At 39.0% G+C, this 23,518-nt stretch overlaps 1 protein-coding gene across 1 annotated transcript in view; it reads left to right on the top strand.

The window, feature by feature from the left end:
- The first annotated feature begins 2,718 nt into the window (after nucleotides 1-2,718).
- LOC105382715 (dynein axonemal heavy chain 6) overlaps nucleotides 2,719-23,518 on the top strand; it is a 72,404-nt gene continuing 51,604 nt past the window's right edge. Inside the window, exons 1-12 of the mRNA XM_048632418.1 lie at nucleotides 2,719-3,169; nucleotides 3,282-3,366; nucleotides 3,681-3,768; nucleotides 3,927-4,125; nucleotides 4,986-5,127; nucleotides 10,328-10,567; nucleotides 11,159-11,376; nucleotides 12,123-12,306; nucleotides 16,236-16,807; nucleotides 17,143-17,375; nucleotides 21,926-22,074; nucleotides 22,398-22,526. Of these exons, the coding sequence (XP_048488375.1) occupies nucleotides 3,072-3,169; nucleotides 3,282-3,366; nucleotides 3,681-3,768; nucleotides 3,927-4,125; nucleotides 4,986-5,127; nucleotides 10,328-10,567; nucleotides 11,159-11,376; nucleotides 12,123-12,306; nucleotides 16,236-16,807; nucleotides 17,143-17,375; nucleotides 21,926-22,074; nucleotides 22,398-22,526 (2,337 nt within the window). The 5' untranslated portion in view covers nucleotides 2,719-3,071. The remainder of the gene's footprint in view (nucleotides 3,170-3,281; nucleotides 3,367-3,680; nucleotides 3,769-3,926; nucleotides 4,126-4,985; nucleotides 5,128-10,327; nucleotides 10,568-11,158; nucleotides 11,377-12,122; nucleotides 12,307-16,235; nucleotides 16,808-17,142; nucleotides 17,376-21,925; nucleotides 22,075-22,397; nucleotides 22,527-23,518) is intronic.

Genomic DNA, 23,518 nt, shown 5'->3' with positions numbered 1-23,518 from the left:
CTTCTATAAATTATTTTCCAGCACTGATTAACATTATTATTTTTAACTCATTATTGCACGAGCATAAAAAATAAATTATCAGCGCTGGTTCGGCAAATGTATGAAATTTACTGATCGGCTTTGTAGCCAGAGCTCTCTATATCTGCGATATAGGTACACCCTACGCTCAGTTTAAGAACATATCTTTGTGAAAAATATAGGTAGGTACCTATGTACTTTGTAGTTGTCTTTTACCATGGGAATGGGAAGTGGTATCAAAGACCGAGATATTTATTGAACCACGATAAATGCCTGCTGGTCCACCAGAGCGGAGGATAGCGGTGCAGACGTGCGGTCGGGTGTTGATTTGGGCGTTTTATTCGGAGTTGTTATAAGGTAGTTCAAACTAACATGGTACCTACTACCTACGCGAAGGCATTCTGATCAGATATGGAATCAAAAACCCAGCACGCTTTTTAGCCATTATTCTGAGATTAATCTACTCTATGTACCACAGAGAAAGTAAATAAACTCTCGTTGTTATTGTTATTGACGTTTGACGAAAATGGTGTATTGATTTTCATTTCCCAGTTCAACAGAGTTTCCATTTTCATTTCGAAACTAACAAATTTATTAAAAATCTACTAAAACGATTGAAGTTTGTGACCAGTGAAATTATTGGCTAAACTGCAGACAGGTATGTAAGTTTTGAACGTATGGTAATCGCCCGAAACCGAAACTCCACTTTACAGAAGTTAGAATTAAGTATAGCCTTAAATAAAATACTTGTATGTAAGTAAGTACATTGTACAATATATCTTATATCCGTCGCACGGCATACATTCAAATTTTCCATTGGCCGGCAACAGCACAGCGCGCAGGAAAAACAAAGTGTATGAGAATGTACGGCTCGCTTTTCCACTCGCCGCCGCCGCTGGCGCTGCCGCCGCCGTTGGTCGGCATCGGTATTGACCGGGGCCTGCGCAGTTGCTGTCGCCAGGGTAGTAGGATTAGTAAGAAACTCTGTCGGTATACTCGGTAATCGGTACGCAGTACGGGCGCGGTTGTGTGTCGAACATGAATTGCAGCCGTGTGCATGTGTCGCCACCGGCGCGGGCGACGCAGTGGAAAACCGCGATGCCACAGTGTCGATGTCGGTACCACCGGCCAGAAGTAGGTAAGCACCTTAAATACTGAAGATATGGAATAACATTTTTGTTTTAAATCATTAACAAACTGTATTCAAACAGTTTGACATAATCACATGGCTGACCCTTTCTCCTGTTGTGGGAATTTCTATATTATGGAGTCTATGTAAGATAATTTTATATTACTTCATGTAAATAAATAGGTACTTTAACTACTTTACTTTCTTGCACTCCTTTTGCACTCCATTACTTTCTGCTCCTTGAATCTCCTGCAGGTTGACTGGCAGAAAATGCACTAAGCATTTTTCTGCTTTAAAACATTTCTCACTGAAAATCTTTTAAAGGCTGAAAAAGGCTAGGCTAGTTAACTCATGAAGGTTGTTAAGTAGGTAGGTACTCCCACTGGAATGAATTATCCAGTTATAGGTACAGGCATGTCTCAGGTAAGCAACAGCATTTTCACCAGACCACAACCTTGTTAGAGTCACTTGGCTTCTCTGGTTGGCTCAATGTATGTAATCTTAGTGCCAGATCATGCATCATGCCACTAAGGTGAGTAAGCACAGCACCTGATCCAGCAATACCTGCTCAATGAAGGACATGAGGCATTGGCAGGGACATCCTGTAGATGTTATTCTGTCATCAGCCCAGGTCTCAAGTTAACTCTTGTGGGTAGTCCAACTATGATAATGAAACATAAGGAACTCAAAACAATAATGTATGTAATCAGAGTTGCCTGTATTTGAATATGGTGGTGGCTTGCATTGCAACAAAAAAATATGTTATGAGAGTATTATAATTTCAAAGTAGTTAATAGATTCCAATAATTTTAAACTGTAGACTCTGATCTAATTAAGCTAGTTACTGTTTTTCTAGCTCAGACTTATTCAAAAATTTGGCAGTTTTGGACTTTAAATCAAAGCATACTGTACTTACATGTTTTGATTAATTCAAACCTGCTTAAAAATATCAATTTATATCCGCTAAATCCTCATTAGGTAGGTAAGTAAGTACACAAAACTGAATGAAAATCGTTTTTTTATGTCTATGCTATGTTACAGTAGGTATGTACTTATTTATACTAAAATGTTATAGGTTTCACAATTTGTTTAGTAGATTTGATCTTTGCTTCGCATCCAAGCAGAATCGCTTTTAAATCGGTTCACTTTTCAACACCCCTATTTTTCGGTTAGGTACAAACAAAAGTTCTAGTCGGCCTGAACCGACGTAGCTATGATCTATGCGTAGACGGGGTAGTGAGCGACGACGCTCTTGGTCAAAAGATTTCAGCATGAGCTGATTTCTTGTAATAGTTGTGAATTTGCAACAGCTTAATAAAGTCGCAATAGAGCGCGGTAAACTACAGTAGTCCGCGTAGTTCTAAATATTATGCTATTATTCTAGCTGTTCAAAAATCTAACGATTGTGAGCTATCATCCACTCCGTAAGTTAACAAAGTGCAACGAGATAAAATCGATAGCGCAGCAGCGCCCGGAAAGTTCGTAAACTAAAGTGGCGCCATTTGTCGTATGTAAATCGACCTCACAGCAGTTGCCCTGCCTAGTTACAGGTGGGCAGGTGCGCAGGGGGTTGCGCGCGCCCCCTCCCAGCCTCCAGTAGGTTCTATTTCTAGAAGCGGCGCGGGGGCGGGCAGATTTCTCTTTGTTCTATGTACCTGTTGAAAGCGCGTAGGGGCCAGGCCGCCCCGGGGTAGCGCGCGCAGGGGTCCCGACCCGCGGCCTGGCACCAGCCCTATATATAAAGAGGTCTGAGCTCTGCCATCACACTTTTCCGAAATCCGTCTGTCGTTCAATACCAGCCGCGATACAATATTGATCAATCGCGAGTGTAATTTAGTATCGACGTCAATCAGAGAACAAAGTAGGTAAGTTGCACGTATTGGTTAAAAAATAATTTCACATTGTTATTGCGTCCTAGCTCATCATGGCAGCCGATGGTAGAAAGCGAAGCTCCATGGCTAGTTTACCAGCGATAGAAGTTTTACAAAGAAATGTCTTTAAAGTTCCAACACATTACTCAAGGTAAGAATATTTCCACCATCTAATACCGTAATTAATAAATTATTACGACAGATAAATTAATCCTAAAAAAAAAACTTTGGTCCCCGTTCAAATTTTTTCAAACAATTTTTAGGAAACCGCGCGTTATTCCCTTTCATCTACCACACAGAAAATTACTGGAAAAAATTGAATACACAAAAGAGGAACCCGAGCCGCTGGTACGTATTTCGGTGGTTATTATTATTTTTCCATAAAATAAAAAAAAGATGTTTTTCATCTGCAAATTCCGCATAAATATTACTAGTATTTTTCCAAACTTAACCACTACACTTTTGAGCCCAGAAGTGGTCGACTCCGGCCTGATGATGATAAGTACCTAGACAGGGGCGCTAACAACACGTATTTCCTCAAAATCCCAAAAAAAAATCTTTTAGAAAAGTAATTTCTTTGCTATTCCACGTGGTAACGAACTAGTAACTGTATGTATTTAGTATTTATACACATTATAGTAAGATCTATGTATGTACTTTAGACTGGGTTTGCGGCAGCGCAAGAGGAGAGGTTCAAAAGAGAAGTCAAACCGTCGAGACTGCAGTTAGAGCCACTGAAAGTCGACGAAAGTAACTATCATTTTACTTAACTAACTAATTGTACAACTTTTATTACATTAAAAAACAGATTTAACATCACAATCATATCTACAGACTATTTTTTAATTGTTACGTAGGTATTTCAAATATTCTAATTAGGTACTTACATAAAGTTAACTCTTTCTTAGACAAAAAGAAACAGACTAAATCAAAAGTGGTACTTATTGAAGAGGAGTGTCCAACAGAGGACCCCCTAAAGATCAAACCGATCGTGGCCTCCCAGAATGAAGTTATAGCTGAAATGAGAAGGCACCCTGAGCAAGGGTTCATATACATGATATATGTCGTGCCCCCAGAGAATGTGTACTTCACTCCGTACTATCTTAAGTGAGTATTCATCACAGACATATAATAAATATGTATTCATTTTGTTTCATGTGGCGTAGGCAACTTTGTGACTAGTAAATTGGTAGTAAAATTAAAAAAAAACCGGCTAAGAGCGTGTCGGACACGCACATAAAAGGGTTCCGTAGCCATAAGATGGGCCGATTGCTTGACATTAAAAAAAAACATAATTAAGTGCACATCATAAGTTGGTAGAGTTGTATAAAAATAACTATGTAGGATACAGAGTTCGCTATAGTTTTCGTTGAAAATGAAGGTATAAAGCACATATTTTTTTTTCAGAATTATTGTAATAGTATTTCAAATGTTAAGGGGGGGGGGACGCTCTAATTTTAACTTTTGTATTAATAAGTATATATATATATATTTGTTGTATTTAAAGATACCTATTTAACGATACCCCACACGATGGGGTAAGTTGTTTTTTTTTCAAATTAACGTTTCGCTTTAAAGGATAATATTTTTTCAATAATTTTAAAAACCGATTTTAGGATTATCAGTAGGTATATATCTCGAAAGGGCGGAGAACGAGCCAGGACAGACAGACAGACATACATGACGAAACTAGGGTTCCTAGTAGACTACGGAACTCTAAATTATAAAAGGTTTTGGGCACACACACAGTTTTTATGGATTTTACAGAAGAGCTTATTGTATTGTCCTTGTAAAATTTGAGAAAATCGCAATAAACGAATCTTAACTTCATACTAAAAAGTCAAGCAGGTAGGTAGGTAATAAAAAAGTTAGTTTAACTTAACTTTGGTTTGGGTCCGTTAGCGGTAATTAGTGTAAGATCACATACCTGATGAATCGGAGTATTAACACTAATCTTCAATTCGCAGGGTGGTCCCATACGACCAAATCGACAAACACAACTACTTCACGCTCAGTCCGTGCGGCGTCACTCACTACACCAACGAAATGGTCTTCACTAAGCTAGATGCGTGGGAGCAAGAGTACAACATCTTCGTCAAACTAACCGAGGTAAGTGTTTAAATCCTTTTAAACTTAGTCGATGTGCGTATGATGAAGTGAATACATTGAATATGATGAAAGGTTAAACCTACATTAGTTGCGGGACGTTGGGAGTATACTTAGGGCCGGCGCTCACTGCCGGCACGGTATGGCATGGCAGGGCAGAGGTTTTTATTACTAATGAAGTTATTTTGAATCTTATTTCAATCAGTTTAGAATTCAAGTTACTTTATTTCGATGCCACGAAGCCGCGACGTGTCGCAGACATGGCATGACATGTCTTGCTGTTTCATTCCAAGGGATGCCACGGCGCGCCATGACATCCCGCGAGGAGTATGGGTCACTTTGGGGTCGAGTAATTATGATTGCTAGCTAGTTGAAATAAGAGTGAAACTTAGCTTCGAATACGCGCGGAGCAAAACTGATGGAAGCCAGAGTGGCTGGGCTTTCACCAGGATGCCATGGCATGCCACTGAACGCCGCGGAATGCCACTATACAACCTTCCGTGCCATGCCATACCTTGCCGGCAGTGAGCGCCGACCCTTAGATAGATCTGCCATATTATATAATAGATCATACACCGAGATAGTAGGACGACGTCATTATTACTGGTTTTATTTTCTTTTCCGCCCGTGTTATCGGTACTTACCGAGAAAATTTCATTAGGTATATAATAAATAAAAATAATAGGCTACTTGACTCTTTTTTAAAGAAAGTCTAATATGATTAACAATTGCTTTATTAGACAAAAAAAAATACTCCATAAGTTTTTTGGACCTTGCAAATCTTTAACTTAAAAGTTCTACTTTCATAAACAGGCGAAAACGGTGTGAAAATGAAAAAATCTTTATGTGTTACTGTGATCCTCACACTTGGTAACACCTGTATCGTGAGAAATCAGGTTCGAACTTACACAAAAACAAGCCGTAAAACACAGTTTGTCACGCAGGACGCAAAATCAAAAGATTTTTTGTATTAAACTTATTTAGGCATGCATATAAAAATAAAAATAATGACCTATGCCAAAATTGAAATATATATAACATATAGAATACATAGATACAAATATAAAATAAGAATAATATAATATATACAAATGATTAATAAACGCACATAAACAGGTTCTCTGCATTGAAGTAGGATGATTCGGTCAACCAGCGCAGGACTACCACTTTGGCTTCTCTAATGGATAAATGTTTGATATTACATTGCCTGGCGATTTTATTAAATATGTGAGCTGTTATAAAGTTTGCTAAACGCCTGGCAAAAGCCGCTTTCATTTTAGGCAAATGAATTTTAAACTCACGTTTCTCTAGAATGTCTACGTAATTATTTGAGTTTACAGTGTCAGCTAGTGTATGCAATTGTGAAGGATTTTAAAATAAATAACTTACGTACACTTAGAACTGCCATTTCCTCATAGAGCGTTTTTCTGGAATATCGACACAGCTTTTTCAGTAATACCTTTAAGACAGAACGTTGTGCTCTTTCGGCTGCTATCAAACTTGTTTTATGGATTGACACAGAGCAAAGTATATGGTTCTCAGTAGTTCCAGGGTAGCTACATGTCTGAGGTGCTTAAAAATGGGTACATAATCCTTCTGATTCTGGCAGACAGTGTGTTGATATGTGACTGAAAGTTTAACTTTTCATCTATTATAACACCAAGGTATTTAATCTCTTTGACATTCGCTATTCCCTCACAAACACACATGGAGTCAGTATGGTTACAGATATTTACTTTTATTTTTTTGTTCGAAGGAGTTTGCGAAGCCTGAGTAAATTCGAAATGCCAGATATTTGATTTTATTGGTATTTAGGGTTAGTAGGTTAGTCTGCAGCCATTTTGCCACCAATTCCATACCAGCTTCAGCATTTGCAAAGGTTTGGTCCCACGAGTTACCATGAAAAATGATTGCAGTATCGTCAGCATAACATTATAAATCTGCATTTGTAACGGCTAGCGAATGGATGTCGTTCATGTAGAGGATGAATCTATTGAACTGCAGTTACCAACTTTGATTGAAGAAGCAAGCTCATTTTCAGTGGTACCCAAAGTGCCCAGAGTATTATTAGCCAAATCTAGTCCAACATTAGTAAAAAAATCATCACATAATCTAAGAAATTGGGCAAGGGTAGATGTACCTGTTATGTTCAATAACTCAGCCGGTTCTTTATTTGCTCGAGAGAGACAGATTGCAGATTTCTTTAACTGCTTTCCATAGTTTTTTAGGTTGACCGCAACTGTCCTTTAATTGTTTAGATTCATATTCTGTTTTAATTTTTCGAAGTAATTTGTTGCAGAATTTTCGATATCTCTTGTATGTTATCTGGAGGTTGGATTATTTGGACTTTTTCTGGCTTTGTTATGTAGACGATCACGATGTCTTATACACCTCATTAAGCCTGGAGTAATCCATGGAGTCAAATTTAATTTCGAGCGACTGATAACTACCATTCATGTGTGTTTTTCAACGATATTCGTCAAAACCTCAGTGAATATTTTTACAGCATCGTTCACATCATTTTGGTTATAGAGTTCATTCCAGTCGGTGTTATTTAGGGCCACTTTAATAGGCTATGTCTGAAAAAATTAAACAACGCTCATAATTTTTCTGATGATAGGAATAACCCTCCGTATCATCCTAAAAAAATCTCAGATTTTTCAGATTTTATAAAAATAAAAACATTTTAAGATTCACAAAACGGGGATATGATGGAAAAAGTCCTGAAATGCCATCATATCCCCGTTTTGTGAAACTTGAAATGTTTTTATTTTTATAAAATTACTGACGCATAGGAAAAATCTGAGATTTTTCAGGATGATACGGAGGGTTATTCCTATCATTAGAAAAATTATGAGCGTTGTTAAATTTTTTCAGACATAGCCTATTGTTTCATAATAATAATCAATCAAATAATCCCTTATCAATCTTTTACGTTTAATAGATTGCACATTTAATTTCTTTGTAACCAGACCAAGCATTGTCATAGAGTGATCTGTCACATCAGTCCTATAAACTAGAGCAGTAGAAGAGCACTGGGATCTTATAAATATGTGGTCCAGACATGATTGACCTCTAGTGGTTTTGGTGATTGTTACAGGTGTCAGCCATATTTGTTTATAAATTATCACTTTGTGACGTCACAAGGGTAGAAAACTATCATTTGACTTAAACTAATGACAACGAAGAGAATATATAAAATGTCAGAGTGACATTAGTTATTTTCAACCTTTCTGACATCATATCCTGTCGTAATGGCGGATAGCGTTTTCAGCATAAATTTTTGTTTATGTATTTTTTGGTTTTGTAATTCAATTTATCTCAGTCATTTATTTCGTGAAATCGATATATTTCGGTTTTGTAAGATAAATAATACAGCAAATACTTGCTCATTTATGGCGCCAAATTTGATATACTTAAGTCAAGTAGCCTATTGAACGTTATATGCATTATGATTAGTTTGTATTGTATACTTCTCTTGAATCTAGAGCGATGCAATTACTAGGCGCCAGACCGTCGCACGACAAGGCTGTGTTATTCGCTCAATATGATGGCGACGAGATTTTTCTTTGAATTTACTTTAATCAATCCCGCAGAGCAGTCGTTTCAAATTGGCTATTCAGAATGATTTCTCCTCCATCTATAGAAATATAATCACTAAGTACTTCTTCTATAGAAGTATAATCACTAGACGACAGACTGGCGGAGAACTAGATAAGTATCGAAACTAATGATGGGATATCGATCGATATGATGGCGGCGCCATGTTTCTTAGACTTACCTTCAGTTACTGACGCAGCAGTCCTAATCAGCTGCTATTCAGGTATATTTGTTCCATTATCTATAGAAATGTTATCACTAGGCGCCACATAGACGGACTACTTGACTAGTGTGAACAAAGGGATGGAAAATTGATCAATTTCATGGAGCGAGGTTTCTCTGAATTTATTCCATTACGCCCACTTAGCAGTCTTCTTAGATTACCTATTCAGCTGCTAATCAGGTCTTATTTATCAGAATCTATAGAAAAATAAAAATATAACGCGCCAGACCGACGCCGACGCTTTCAGTATCTAGACATGTTAACAAAAGATCATGTGATATTGGCGACGAGAAGATTCTTTCAATCCGCTCCAATCACGACCTCGGGAGGTCTGGTTAGATTTCTATTCAGGTGTTATTTAAGGAACAATGAAACCTTGCTAATGGGAGCTAATGGAAAATATTATGTTTCACCTTTCATTACTAATATACCTAGAAAGGTAACAAGGCGCCAGTCTGGCGGCAAATAAGACATTTTACCTAAACAAAAGGATGGGATATTGATTGATATGATGGCGACGCCAGGTTTCCTTGAATTTGCTTCAATTACTCCCACAGGAGGTCATATGTATTAGATTTCATATTCAGGTGTTATGAATAGCAAAATGAGAATCTGCTAATGGAAACTAATGGAAGGTATTATATGTCACCTTTCTGGCGCCAGTCTGGCGAAGAACTAGAAAAGTACCTAAACAAAAGGATGGATTATTGATGAATATGATGGCGACTCCATGTTTCCTTGAATCAGGTTCATTTATGCCAATCAACTGCTATTCAAGTGATTTTTATACAGAATCGAGAGAAATGTAAAATGATACCTAGGCGCCAGAGCGACGCTCCAAGTACATAATAGACCTGCATACAAAAGACCATGGGATATTGATCGATATGATGGCGACTCCATGTTTCCTTGAATCAGGTTCATTTATGCCAATCAACTGCTATTCAAGTGATTTTTATACAGAATCTAGAGAAATATAAAATGATACCTAGGCGCCAGAGCGACGCTCCAAGTACCTAATAGACCTGCATACAAAAGACCATGGGATATTGATCGATATGATGGCGACGCAAGGTTTCTTAGAAATTGCTTCCATTAGTCGTCTCAAATTACCTAATCAGCTGCTATTCAGGTCTTATTTATCCAGACATCAGAGAGATGCAATTATTAGGCGCCAGACCGGCGGACATCTAGACATGTTAACAAAAGACTATCGGTAATGGGTATTGATGGATATCATGGCTTCTTGGAGAGATTCTTTGAATTTATTTCAATTACGCCCACGGGGGTTGTATTAGATTACTTATTCAGGTGATATTTTCAGTATAATGAGACTCCGCTAATGAGAGCTAATGGAAGGTATTACATTTCACCTTTCAGATAAAGTTCTTCAATGTTTACCGTTACTGGAAAGCCTTCTACGTATGGAGGAAGTCTATATTGTTTAGAAAGTTCAGCAAAATGCGCAATAAATTGGCTAAGAACCTTTTCACACTGACTCCGGTGCTTGGGAAGGCTCTGCTGAATATTCAGGCGATGTGTTGTGAAATGTACATGAAGAGTTTTGCCGATGTGACAATAGACATGGATACAGCTTTCTTCTATTTCATTGAACTGCAGGTTTGTATATTTATTTAAAGTAACTGGGTACTTGCTAATACAATCCAAACAATGAAAAAGTTCCACTTACTGCCATTGCCGTTCCAAATATCATTTTAACATAATCATTACTCGCGAGGGCATTAAGTATGGTATAGACATGGTATGTAGGTTCTACATGTACAATCGTGCAAATTTCTGCCTCAGACTCAGACCCTCAAGTTCTATAGGTACCTATAGCTATGCAACAGGGGTTGCAGGCATCAAACATCAGTCTTGTTTTTGTTTTGAAAAGGGTCAGACGGAAAGTTTGCGGATGCATATGTACAATATTATATTACCAGTGTGTTATGCGTTTATTGTGGTAAGCAAATCCAGACAGATAGGGTCGGGAGAGTTATCAAAAGGACCCTCGCCCTAGCACATAGGGATTAATTAGTTCACCGGCGAAATCTAGCTGGTTATTTTCGACTGTGCTCTAGGCCACCCATCTCTGCCACCCTTGCCACCCCATAGTGGTGAGTGAATATCAATTAGGGAATTTAATTGAAACATTGCAACGAGCATTCGCTGCTTTTGCCGACCTTAACTAACTGTAGTTAAAACTTACAGATGAAGCGCGTGGAAATTATGCGTGAAACGCTTACGGAATACCGCTCAGTAGTCTTGGATTTAGTCACGGCGGCTTGCCACGCGGCGCTTTATCTACAAGGGTTTATCTACGACGATAGGAACATACCACCGTTCCAGGTCATCCGTGGTAGGCCCACTGGCGGAATGTCTTACACTGAGAAAGCGAATAAGCGGAAGTACTGCGAACGTTTGGCTTGGTACGTAAAGTTTATGTATAATGTTTCAATCAGTGTTCAGTTTGCATGAAATGGTAGCTTGTACATTTGCGTCATAGACGTTACAGTTTAATTCGAGGGCGTGGACATGCGCAGAAGACAATGTTCAACCCCTTGGAGGTAAGGGGTGAGGCGCGGGAGGGGGAGGCTTGGGCCGGCTATATAACGGGGCACCGTGATGGAGCCGGTCATTCGGTATTCGCCTTCTGCATCATGCAGTCGCTTCGACTACTCTCTTACCCTTTAATCATGGGGGTTCTACATATGGCCGCCATTTTAGTGAGCTCTCGTGCACTGTTCTGTACTTATACTTGTGATATATTAACCAGGTACGGTCCTTCTTCTTTATCTTACAATTCAACATTTTGCTATTTCATATTTATATCAACTTTTAATTTGAATTTATTTATAACTGTCTTTCCTATACTTTATATAAGACTATCTTTACTTAAGTAAAGTTTGTATGATTCTTTCATTTAATTTATTTATTTTTAAATTAATTAATTTTATTTTTAAGTTAATTGATTTTATTTTAATTTTAATAATAGTCAGTACTTACATATACACAGCTTTGTTATTATAATTCTATTGGAGGAGCGCTGATGCCTGATGTACAGGTCTCTGGCCTTGTTCAGGCACAGATCCAATTTTGTAATTAGATTTAAGCTTTTTTGGAATAAATTATTTATTTATTATTTTATTATACTAATCTTCCGTAACCCTTGCAGCTTCATCAAGCTCGTGGACTACATGACCAACTATATGCTGTACCGTCTGACGCGGAGGTCCAACTACATGTTAGCGGGTCTGCTGAGGGTCCACTACGGCTTCACTCCTGAGCTCAGCTTGCTGCAGGGCACCGCAGTAGACCAGGTCTTGGAGGCGGTGCCGAGAGACACTGATACTTGCCAGGTGAGTTGATTCAATTGTTTTATTTTCAATTGTTTAAGGCTCGAGGCCCACCTTTCGGAATCGTATGCAACGGACGCGAGGCATTCAGTATTATTTGTATATAAATTAATACAAGTTGTGTGTCTACTCAAATTGGCATTGCCGACGCCGTTTCTCTATACATTGATGACCTACGATACCGATAGATGGACGCTCACCTTTAATTTAGCGGTGGACTATATGGGGTTGAAATAAATTTAGCAGCTAGTTTAGAGTAAGTTATGGAATAAATTTGGCAGCTAGTGACGCTTGATGATCAATGTCTGTTGCGAGGCGATCTCAGGTCGTAATCCATTTTCACCCTTACCTTACGTTAAGTATATGAATTTACATGGTGGGCTAATCTAGACCAAACTTTCAATTGAAAAAAAAATAATATTTCCAATAAATAAAAGGGATGCAAATTAGTACATTGACATTGGTGCGTTTGGCCTGGATTGGTCCATTCATGGCCAGTATGTAAAAGCCATATTGAAAATTCAGTCGCTGTGTTCACGATATGACATGACTTTTGTATGAATTTTCAATTTGACATTGATTGACATCCGTCCTGATCTGGTCGATGAATTTTGTATTGTGGATTTTGATGGAGCCTGAAGGGTACAGTATTACAGTAGTCGACAACTGAAGGTGGGTTTCCATCGACAAAGCGAGGCGAGACGAGGATTTAATTGAAATTTCATGAAATATTGATACTTAGAAAACTATAAATTTCCTCCTATTTCATCTGTCAAAATTTAAAAATGCCCATACAAAATTCATAATTTCTTATTTGTTGGAACACCACCAAGAGCTGATGATTATCATGATACTTACTAAAATTTAAAGGTGAATTAGATCTGTCATGTCTATTGGTTTGTTTGTTTTTACGTCTACACTGCAATTTTAGTAATAAAATTGCGAAACCTTTTGAGTTATAGTCATAACTACGTACGTAGTTGCTGTAGGTAAAGTCACGAACGTCCCCATCCATACATCCTAACTTCTTAACTAATATTATAAATGCGAAAGTAACTGTGTCTGTCTGTTACTCTTTCACGCCAAAACTACTGAACGGATTTGAATGAAATTTGGTATACATACGGTCTAGACCAGGGATGCACAGACTTATCAAGACTAGGGGCCACTCGGACAAATTATGAACTGATGGCGGGCCGCCAGAAGTATAGCTCGTAATTAAAGACAATAAAGAATTGATAATGATGTTCAAATTGAAAAAGAATTGATTTATTTTGCGAGAATCGTGGCACTGAATAGTGCTTACAATCGTTTTTTTATTTATTTGGCTGAAATTTACATGTAAAACTGCTTCCAAACATTCGTTTGCAAGGCGGTTTCGATTTTTTGTCGATTTAGTATTGAAAAGGTATGTTCACATATATAGGTACAAATTTCAGAGCAGAGTTTATACGCAACTCTTTGTATGTGTTTTATCAATCCAGCGGTAAGCAGCAATTTTCTTTCGTTGAATTTGTTGCGTAAATCTTGGTCGTTTTGAATATTGACAATTTCTTAGTGCATTGATCAGGATTTTTAAGTTCCTGGAATCCCTTTGCTTTTTTGCCAGAAAAATTCCAATTTCTTCTACTTATTAAATTAAGAAATCGTTCTTCTGTATAATACAATAAATCTCTATATTCAGTTTCGATGTCATCAAGGAACTGTTTGAATTGCCTGTGATTGAGTACTTTTCGAACATATTTTTTTAGAATTAAATATTATTTGAATGTACGACAATAATTTTTGCTGTCGGCGGGCCACCAGTATTCGATCGGCGGGCCGCATGCGGCCCGCGGGCCGCGGTCTGTGCATCCATGGTCTAGACCCTGGGAAAGAACATAGGCTACTTTTTATCCCGGAGTTCCCACGGGAAAACTTTTTAAGGCGAAGCGAAGCTCGCGGGAGCAGCTAGTTTTATAATAATACACTATTGAGCAGATTTGTTTGGAAAAGCTCCACATGCCATTGCCGTTCCATATATCACTGGAACTTTTTCATTGCTCGTGAATGTATAACAAAATAAATTATTAACTATATTATTAACATATTTTGTTTCCTGGCGATATCTAAACTATTTATTAGAGAGTGATTATACATTCTCTCTTCCCTAATATACAATTATGCTTGCGACTTATACTTAACTCTCACTTAGCTACTTCTGTTATTGTACACTAGAATTCAAAAATAAATATTAATAGGCACACTTTTGAACCTTGTCAAAACCAATCTTCACACACGCTTATAAAGTTGTTTTTAAATTTATATGTAGACAAGGTACAGTACAAGACAAAATAATGCTAACTTACATATTTATTTATGGACTCTTCTGTACATAATGTATTGATTTTCCCATCAAAATGTCGGAAAGCCTCGGTGCATTTCCGAGGCTGCGTTCGGCTCGATCGATGATCGACGCCGATCACTGTGTATATAATATTTATGCGTATTGGGTCTGTCTGTGAATCTGTGCTGCTGGGCAACACCCTCTCCCCTTAATCCCTCCATGCGAACCCCCGGGGCGAGATCGAAGGTCACTCTGTCTATATACATTGCTATGTTTACTGTCTGGAGTCTGGACCTCAGAGAATTAGCCAGTGTTTACAAAAAATAAAAGAAGTTTTCAGGCGTTTTGCATACATTTTCTGTCAAATGTTTCACGACCGTTTTCGCTAGACACAAATAACTTTTATTTCAAAAATATTTAGGTATGTATATGTTTGATTTTTTTTATTTTGTGACCAAGAGATGTTTTAATTCGAAGCGAAGCTCGCGAGCTTAAGCTTTTGTGCGTTGAAACTCATTATGTAATTTTATGCTGGCGCCCTGTGGTATCGATTTGATAATATTGATTTGATTAGACCAATCATGGTCCAATCAAATCAATATCAATACTGTCTGATTGTGTACATAATCTCAATTTGCGGTAATCCCGTCTTTAAAGCTGTCTAGACTATACTTATGGATAATAATTGTAGACATCAGACAAATCTTTTAATCCTCTTATACCTTTACCTCTCATCGTTACCTATTGGTGGGGTACTCTTGCTAATGTGAACTTGACTTTATTCATGAAGCCAAAAAGCTGCGATTGTTAAAGCGAATTAAATGATCGTGTCTATATTAAAACCAGCGGGGTTTTATGATGTACCTACTGTCTGCTCTGCTGGTCACATTATTAAGTACTTGCTTGATGTTGGATAAAAAAAGTTTCCCTCCTGTCTGCATCCCTTTGTGCTTTGCAAATTATTTGAAATGGACATGCATTTTTTTTTTTTTTTTTTTTTTTTTTTTTTTATATTTTATTGCCATCAAGTGTACATTAATGATCTTAAAATAATATAGTACTTACAACTTGATACCCATAGTGGGCACTGCAAATTCCCTTAAAGCTAGTAGGAACCAATTTCACAATAATACTAGGTTCTTATTCATAACTCTTAAATCAATAATATTAAGCTTATAATTAACTAACCAACAAAACAATAATAAAGTATTTATTTAGATCAGAACATCATATTTCTGAGCAATTTTTAGGTTCATAAATTCTTTAATGGAATAAAAGCATTTGATGGACTGACCCTTGTAATCCCTGGATCAATAATGGGGGAAAATTTAATCTGGCTCAGATTTCTAGACTTGTGTGTTGCGTCACTGGAGCCTGGAGCGCTTTTGAAATGCAAATACGATATCCGCGGCGCGCTATTTACAGCACCCTTCATTATTCACATTATGTAAAATCTGGTTACCTTTGTTGACGGCCCATTGCTCGCGGCGGTTTGATAAGATCATGCATAATTTCGCAAGACGTGTTCAATAGGTGTTTGTTCTGCCTTGATTTTATCATGTGTTTACCTGGCAATCCCATTATTCAAACGCCGTCACTCTTCCAGTGGGCGTTGTTCCAAGTGGACGCATACGTGCTCCCGACCGGCGAAGTGGAACTCAACCCGAGCGAGAAAGTCATATCCGAGTACATGGACAAGATCACCAGCTACTGGGACGAGTTCGTGAGAACTTTCCGCAACTACCTGAACGACGAGGGTCTACAGATATTCGTGCAGCCCACGATCATGGGCAAGCAGGTGGACTGGTCCGCCGGAGTGGCCCCGAACCTCTACTTCCTGATGCAGCAAGACAAGCAGCTTCTAGACGACATTGAGTTCATCCCGCTGTCCATAAAGCTGGCTTACGAGTCTGTGGGCGTATTCCTGGGTCGCATGCAAGGGTTCATGGAGAACTTTAGAGATGCCCACGAGAAAGATGTGGAGGAGATCCGTCGGGAGAGGGACTTAGCTGTGTTCAGGGCCCTGGCGGAGCAGTACATCAGGCAAATGGATCAGATCGAAGAGCTGGTGAGCTACCAACCCTTGGGCCTGCTGTTCCTGAGCCTGGTTCCCTTCCAAGAGCTGTTCCGGCCGCAGCCGCGCCGCCTGCTCGACGTCATCACGAATGTTACTCCTGAGTAAGTTGCATTTTATGTTTGAGTTTTTGTTGTTGTTTTAATCTATAGTCAATATTATAATAGCTTATTTAGTGCTGGACATAGGCGTTCGTCCTATTGACAAAATAAAACTCTGCCCTCGGCATTCCTCACCAAGCTAAGTTGGTTGGTCCCTGTAGACAACATTGTTTTCCGTTTGACCAAAAGATGGTGTGCGTTAGTCCACATTAGATACCCGGCACTATAATGATTTTGTGTATAACTACTGTAAAGATTATTGTGTCTAAAAGATTATTTCCACCTTCACCATACAAAACCTAAATTTTTTACAAACCCTCACAACTAACCCTCCCCAGGATCGGCCACGAGTGCATAGAAGAGATCGTGTCCGGCATCAAGGCCGTCAGAGAGGACATAGACAAGGAGCCGGAGACTGCAGCCGAGCTGGTGGCGTTCCACTTCATGTTAGAAGACCTGGAGGGCCGAGTGGCTCAGCTCGAGGACCGGCTCGAGTATCTACGGGAGCTGTACGACATGATGGCCGAGTTCAACATGCCCGTGCCGCCCGACGATATGACGGAGTACTTGGGTCAGTATTTGGAAGAGATGGTTGGTTGGCTTGGTTAGAGAGTTGTGATTTGTTGGATTGATATTAAATCTGATTAGCATAGAGTGTATACGATTGTTAAAACATAAAAATTATACATTATTTTTATTTACCTATTGTACAATATTGTATACGGTTTTTAATATTATGTGTATATTTAAACTAGTAAATATGTGTAATGTTAAACTAGTAAGTAAGCTGTATGACATGAAATATCGCCTCGCGTCGTCGCCTTTATTGCAAAATGTTCCTTAATTTTAGGTTTTTCTCTTGTATATCTATTATCTGAAAAGTATAGATACAAAGGCTAAAACCTACAATTGCGACTGCACTACCAAGAAACTAAACATTACCAGAACTCTACACGGAAGATTAGGAACCTGACGTCCTACGAAATATTAAAGCTCGGTGCCTTAGTGGATATGACTATTTCTTACAAATAGTTATATGCATTGAGGTAAAGATGCTACATGCCAGCAAGCGACTCCTGCGTCCCAAATCTGGCTGTTTTAGCAATAGTGAGAGCAATTCATGTTGCATTCATTGTACCTACTTAATAAAATTAAACTCATGTGAATGGTCAAATTAATTTAAGTAATATACGTAGTTACGGATAAATTTTCAAAGAAATGTATACGTTTTTGTTAAAATGTATTATTTTAGTTATTGCTAAAACGGCCAGATCCACAACACTCAAGACAACAGCCGTGCAAGAATAGCTTAGTTTCATTTTCCATATCACCGGGTTCATTGTCTTCATTCATATAGTTGGTAGAGATATTACAATGTAGGGTAATGGGGGCTGAACTGAGCAATGCTGTTTTGAAGCATCATCGAAAGATTTACCACTCATGGTCAAAAATGCTATTATATTGTGCTATTGCTGTTGTGTTATGTTCGACGTGTACTTATTTCTTTTATGTGCAATAAATAATTTTATGTGTATTTTAATTACCATGTATCTTATGTGCCATGAAATTTGCTGTGACTGTGTATTTATGTGACTCTCCCTTTTCCAACTATCTCTATCCCCTACCTCCGCTCCCTCCATTCCCCTTACTTCTATGAACTCCCATGCTGCCCTTCCCTCTGCTTGCTTTTCGTCCCATGCCCCTATCCCGTCCCATCTTCCTCCTCACTTCCATTTCCTTTTATACCTCCTGTCCCATTATTTCCCCATTCAAATACCGTCGGACAAGTAATTGTTAATTTATTATTGTTAACCTAAAGTCCCACTGCGTTGCGCCGTCGCTTGATAGAGTCAGCTCCAATAAGTCTACTTCAGCCGTCAGCCTATAGCAATCCACTACTGGACTTTGGCTTCTCCAAAGATCCATAAAATACGATGTTGTTGTTGTTGTCGTCCTAAGGTACCCAAGTGGTACAGAGGGCCTTCACGAGAGTGCGCCACGCCGTCCTGTCCTCAGCAACCGCTCAGGCCTCCGTCCAGCTCAGGCCTTGCGCTCGCAGCTCGCCGTCCACTGTGCGCAGCTATGTGTGCACAGGGCGACCGCGTCTCCGATGGCCTCCTAGCGGTTTCCACTTGAAAGCGATGCTTGCCATGTTATCGGCCCCCCTTCTTATAGTGTGACCGATCCATCTCCATTTTCGCAATGCGATTTCTTGCTCTATGGGCGACTGTTTGCACACCTTCCACAGGTCAACGTTCTGGATTGTGTTCGGCCAAAAGATGCGAAAGATCGACCTCAGGGATTTGTTGACGAACACTTGTATTTGGTTCATCAATCCCCTAGTCACTCTCCATGTTTCACAACCGAACAGCAGAACCGACTTCACCACGCAGTTGACCTGACTATGGCGCTCGGTATTCCTCTGTGTTACAGGCTGGACCACAGCGCGCTCTACTTCACGGTGTCGAAGGCTTTCTCAAAGTCTACGAACGCGAGATATAGTTCGGATTGCCATTCGACACACTGTTCTATCAGGATGCGCAGGGTGTTGGTGTGGTCAGCGCAGGAGCGGCCGGGGCGGAATCCGGCTTGCTCTTCCCTAAGAGTGGGCGTTACTTTTTTCAGCAATAGTTTTGCTTAAACTTTGGCGGCAGACGGGAGTAGAGTTATGTATGCCGCGCTAGTTATCGCACTGAGATAGATTCCCTTTTTAGGGACTTTCACTAGAAGGCCTTGCTTCCACTCGGCAGGCACCAGTCCAGTTTCCCAAATTCGGGTAAGAAGGGGATAAAGTAACGTGGCAGTTGTTGGGGCGTCAGCTTTAGCATGTCCACATGGATATTATCTATCTTCTTCTTATAGTGCCTCTCCATCATTGGAGGTTGGCAGTCAGCTTTTTGCAGCGCTCTCTATTCCTGGCTGTTTTAAAGATTTCTTCCACGGTTTTTACACCGGTCCACTCTTTGATGTTGCACAGCCACGTCAATTTTCACGTCGTAATATTATCTATACCAGGAGCTTTACCGTTCTTCAGCTGCTTAACTGCCGTGACTACTCGTATTTCAGCAGAGCTAGGCGGAGTCGTCTCAATATCCAGCAGTTTGTCGCTTCCACTGACATCTCCAGTAGGTGTAGGTTTTGCCTTGGTGCGGTCCAACACTGCTTTGAAGTACTCCGTCCATCAACCCAATTGCTCTTCAGATGTGCATAGGAGTCTGCCGGCGGAGTTAAGCGGCCTTTTTGACTTACGGGTGCCTTTTCCGTTGATGCGTTTTGTAATTTCGTACAGTTCTCGCATGTCCTTCCGATTTGCAGCAGAGTTCGCACGATCGGCTAGTTCATCGACTGCTCTTTTACGGTCGCGTCGTGCCATATGGGTATTTCTTAAAAATAACAAACAAAAAATATTTTTTTAAAACTTTTTTTTTATATTTTTTTATTAATGTTATTAGAAAGTGTATTGAAAATAATGAATTTTAATATCTTCAATCAAGCTTAACAGGCTTTGCAAGGGGTAGAAAATGAGGTGTGAAAGTATGGTTGTGACAAATTAAATTCCTTGTTTAAAATTCGACTTTATGAATGAATGGCGTAAATCTCATTTTCAATATTCCAAATCAAAGTTTTCACAGAAATAAAATTAAAGTTTGTGCCTTCAGAATAACTATAGATATATTTTTTTATAAGGTAGTTACGTCACATCCATGTTCAACATGGATGTGACATGTTAAAACATGTCACGACCATGGCCTCAAAAAGCTATGGCTGTGACTGCCATGGTTGTGACATTTTCGCACCGTGCCTGACATTATTTTAAAATTCGTCATTATTTTTGCAATTTGTTACTTTTATCTGTAAGTACATTGTTTAAGTTATAAATTACGAAAAACAAACTGACAATACAGTTGAGCTTACCTTATATAACTTGAACACGGTCTGGACAGGTTCAGAGTGTTAATTTATAAAATAAAACATAAAAAATATTATTAATTTACCATCTACCATTCATGCCGGCCAAGAAAGGGTAGGTCATACAATGTTGATATAGCAGAAAAATATGTAGTTACTTATAGCAGATACATGTCGCAAACTTCTACCCTTTTTTCAAGTGTAAATATTTCGACCCACGGCTGTGACAAAAAAAACATCAGACAAACTTTACGAAAGGTTTTGGTTTAAACTAACTTAGCTAAACAACATGAAATATATGTATTGTGATAAGTTAATTGCATATAAAATGATTATATAATGTTTTTTTGTCTGAAAAAGCACCAATTAATTCCAGAAAAATATTTTGTTGAGTAATTCGGTGAGCGGACATCGCACGGCTGTGACATTTTGGGGGGGATATTGAAATTATGAGTGCTTCCAGCTAGCCGATTCTTACGTAAGACAGTATTTTTTATAAGAATAAGAAATACCCATATGGTCGAGCGGATTGTTCAGTAACGTTCCTGCAGCTCTGCAGAACATGCTCCAGAACGGGACAACATCTCGGCTTTTGTGAGCTGTCTGCTTTCGATGGCTTGCCACAGTTCTGCAGACATCCACTCTTCTCTCCTCCGATTTGAGTACCCAAGCACTTCCTCGCCAGCTTTTGTGAACGCCGTGCGGATACGACTCCAGGACTCCTCCATCTGTTCGTCTTCGAGTTCTTCCAGTAGCTCAAATTGGTTCCGAAGAGATATCCGAAAAAATACTATGCCTCTGCGTATTTACCTCTCGCTTTTCTTTGTGTTATGACTGTTAAATGGATCAAATGAAATATCGATATTCTTAGGTGTTCAAATCATCAAAAAAATATTACGAGGCCTATCATTTCCATACAAGTAAATTAGAAGCCTCGACAGGAACCAGTTCCATACAAGTAACTTAAATTCCTCTAACGGATCGGAACCAGTACCATACAAGTAATTTTATAGATCTGGTTCCTAAACTCCAGTTCCATAGACGACCGAATGGCTATGTCCAATCAAAAATACGGTTTCGGCATTTATTATGTTTGTCTCTTTTCTCCCTTCAACCCATTCCAGGTCTGACCGTGACCCTGGTCTCGCTCTATCATAACTACGCTTACCGCATTTATATGTTTGTCTCTTTTCTCCTCTCAACCCGTTCCAGGTCTGAGTGTGATCCTGGTGTCGCTCCGGTCGTCGTGCGACGCTCGGCTGGAGTCACGGCATCTCCTGGCAGACAAGTTCGCGAGCCAGATCGGGAAAGACATCATGGCTCTCATGATGGATGTCAATGAACTGCGGGAGCAGATTGTTGTGAGTGGCTGTTTGGTATTTTTACTAGATAAAATACTTTATTTGCTAAAATTGCAAAAATAAACAGTACTAAAATGCGGTCCTATTGCTTTTAGCAATCTTTGCCAGACCTTTGTTGTAGGTGTAAAGTCATGAGTTTCAGTTTATGAAACTTGTGTAGTGCAAAAATTAATTAAAACTTTCATTACGCCGAGAGGAGTGTTTCTGAAAGCAGTAATGGAAAAACTTTTAATTTGTTAGTTTTGACATTCAAATTTACTCTCTATCGCAACTTTTGAATCAAAAGTTTTTTTTTTATTAAGTTATAAATTTTAATGTTCTAGCAACCGTGGTTGTACGACGACAAGTCCAGCATGGAGAAGGTGCTAGAAGCTCTCGACGAACTCAACGAGAAGCTGGCGGCGTGTACCGAAAGGGACAAACAGATCAGAGCCTGGCAGAAGATATTCAAGGTAATCTATGTCACTATGTAATACATATATTATATTCATTCGCGTCTTGTGAGAAGGGGTTAAAACTACATAACAGAAGGCTTAGCACGGAGTGCAATATGCATATCGCGGCTTTGAAAGCTAGTGCGACGGAAAACTTCTGTTACGTCTTGACGTGCGCGTCTTGCACCCAATGCTAAGCCTTCAGATTTTGTTAAGTCGTATTATTTAGGTCTGATTTTTCAATAGTCAGATTAGTGGTATCTGAGGAATAAAATTGTTGTTGTCGCATCTGAATGTTTGTATTAAATAGTGACAGCAACCATTTTATTCTTCAGATAACACGCCATCTGATCATTGAAAATTCTGCCCTTAAATGAAATCGGATTAAACATGACCACCTTCTGCTACTGCCGATCGAACAAAAAGGACGCCGAAGACATGTCAAGAAGAAGATGAACGAATACATAGCGCTTTCCACTTTTTCTCTTTCTCTTCCCCGTCATAATTGCGGTAGAGATTGAGTTTGAGGGAGATGCCGCTATGCTATTAGTCTCCTCAGCGTGGGACCTTGGTCTACTCAAGCAGGGATCACAGTAGTAAGTATTACGAATGAAGCTGAACGTGTATTTGTATTATTTCCATTTGTAGATTTTGTAACTACTATGTGATTCGTAATAAAGCTGATGTTATACACTCTCGAGCAATGAAAAAGTTCTAGTGACAATATCACTAAATTACTACTAGGTACCTAAACGGAGGCTAGCTTAATGACGCCCCGTCTGAACTATTGTGGTAAATATTGAGGTAAAATATTTTAAAAAGTTGGGGCCCTTATGTCGGCATTTTATAAGTGGAACTTTGTCATTGCTCGTGAGTTTATTCTTGTGAATTGTTCTTTAATAAAGGGTAGCAATAAAACGAGTGACTGTAAATTACAGTTCTAAGTGTCAAAATTAATTAATTTGGGTTATAGAATTACTAAGTGAGCGACTGACTGCGAGTGACGAGAA

The sequence above is a fragment of the Plutella xylostella genome, chromosome Z (assembly GCF_932276165.1).
Source record: "Plutella xylostella chromosome Z, ilPluXylo3.1, whole genome shotgun sequence".
Taxonomy (NCBI): Eukaryota; Metazoa; Arthropoda; class Insecta; order Lepidoptera; family Plutellidae; genus Plutella; species Plutella xylostella.
The sequence above is the reverse complement of the archived record's forward strand: the minus strand, read 5'-3'. Positions and strand labels throughout refer to the sequence as shown.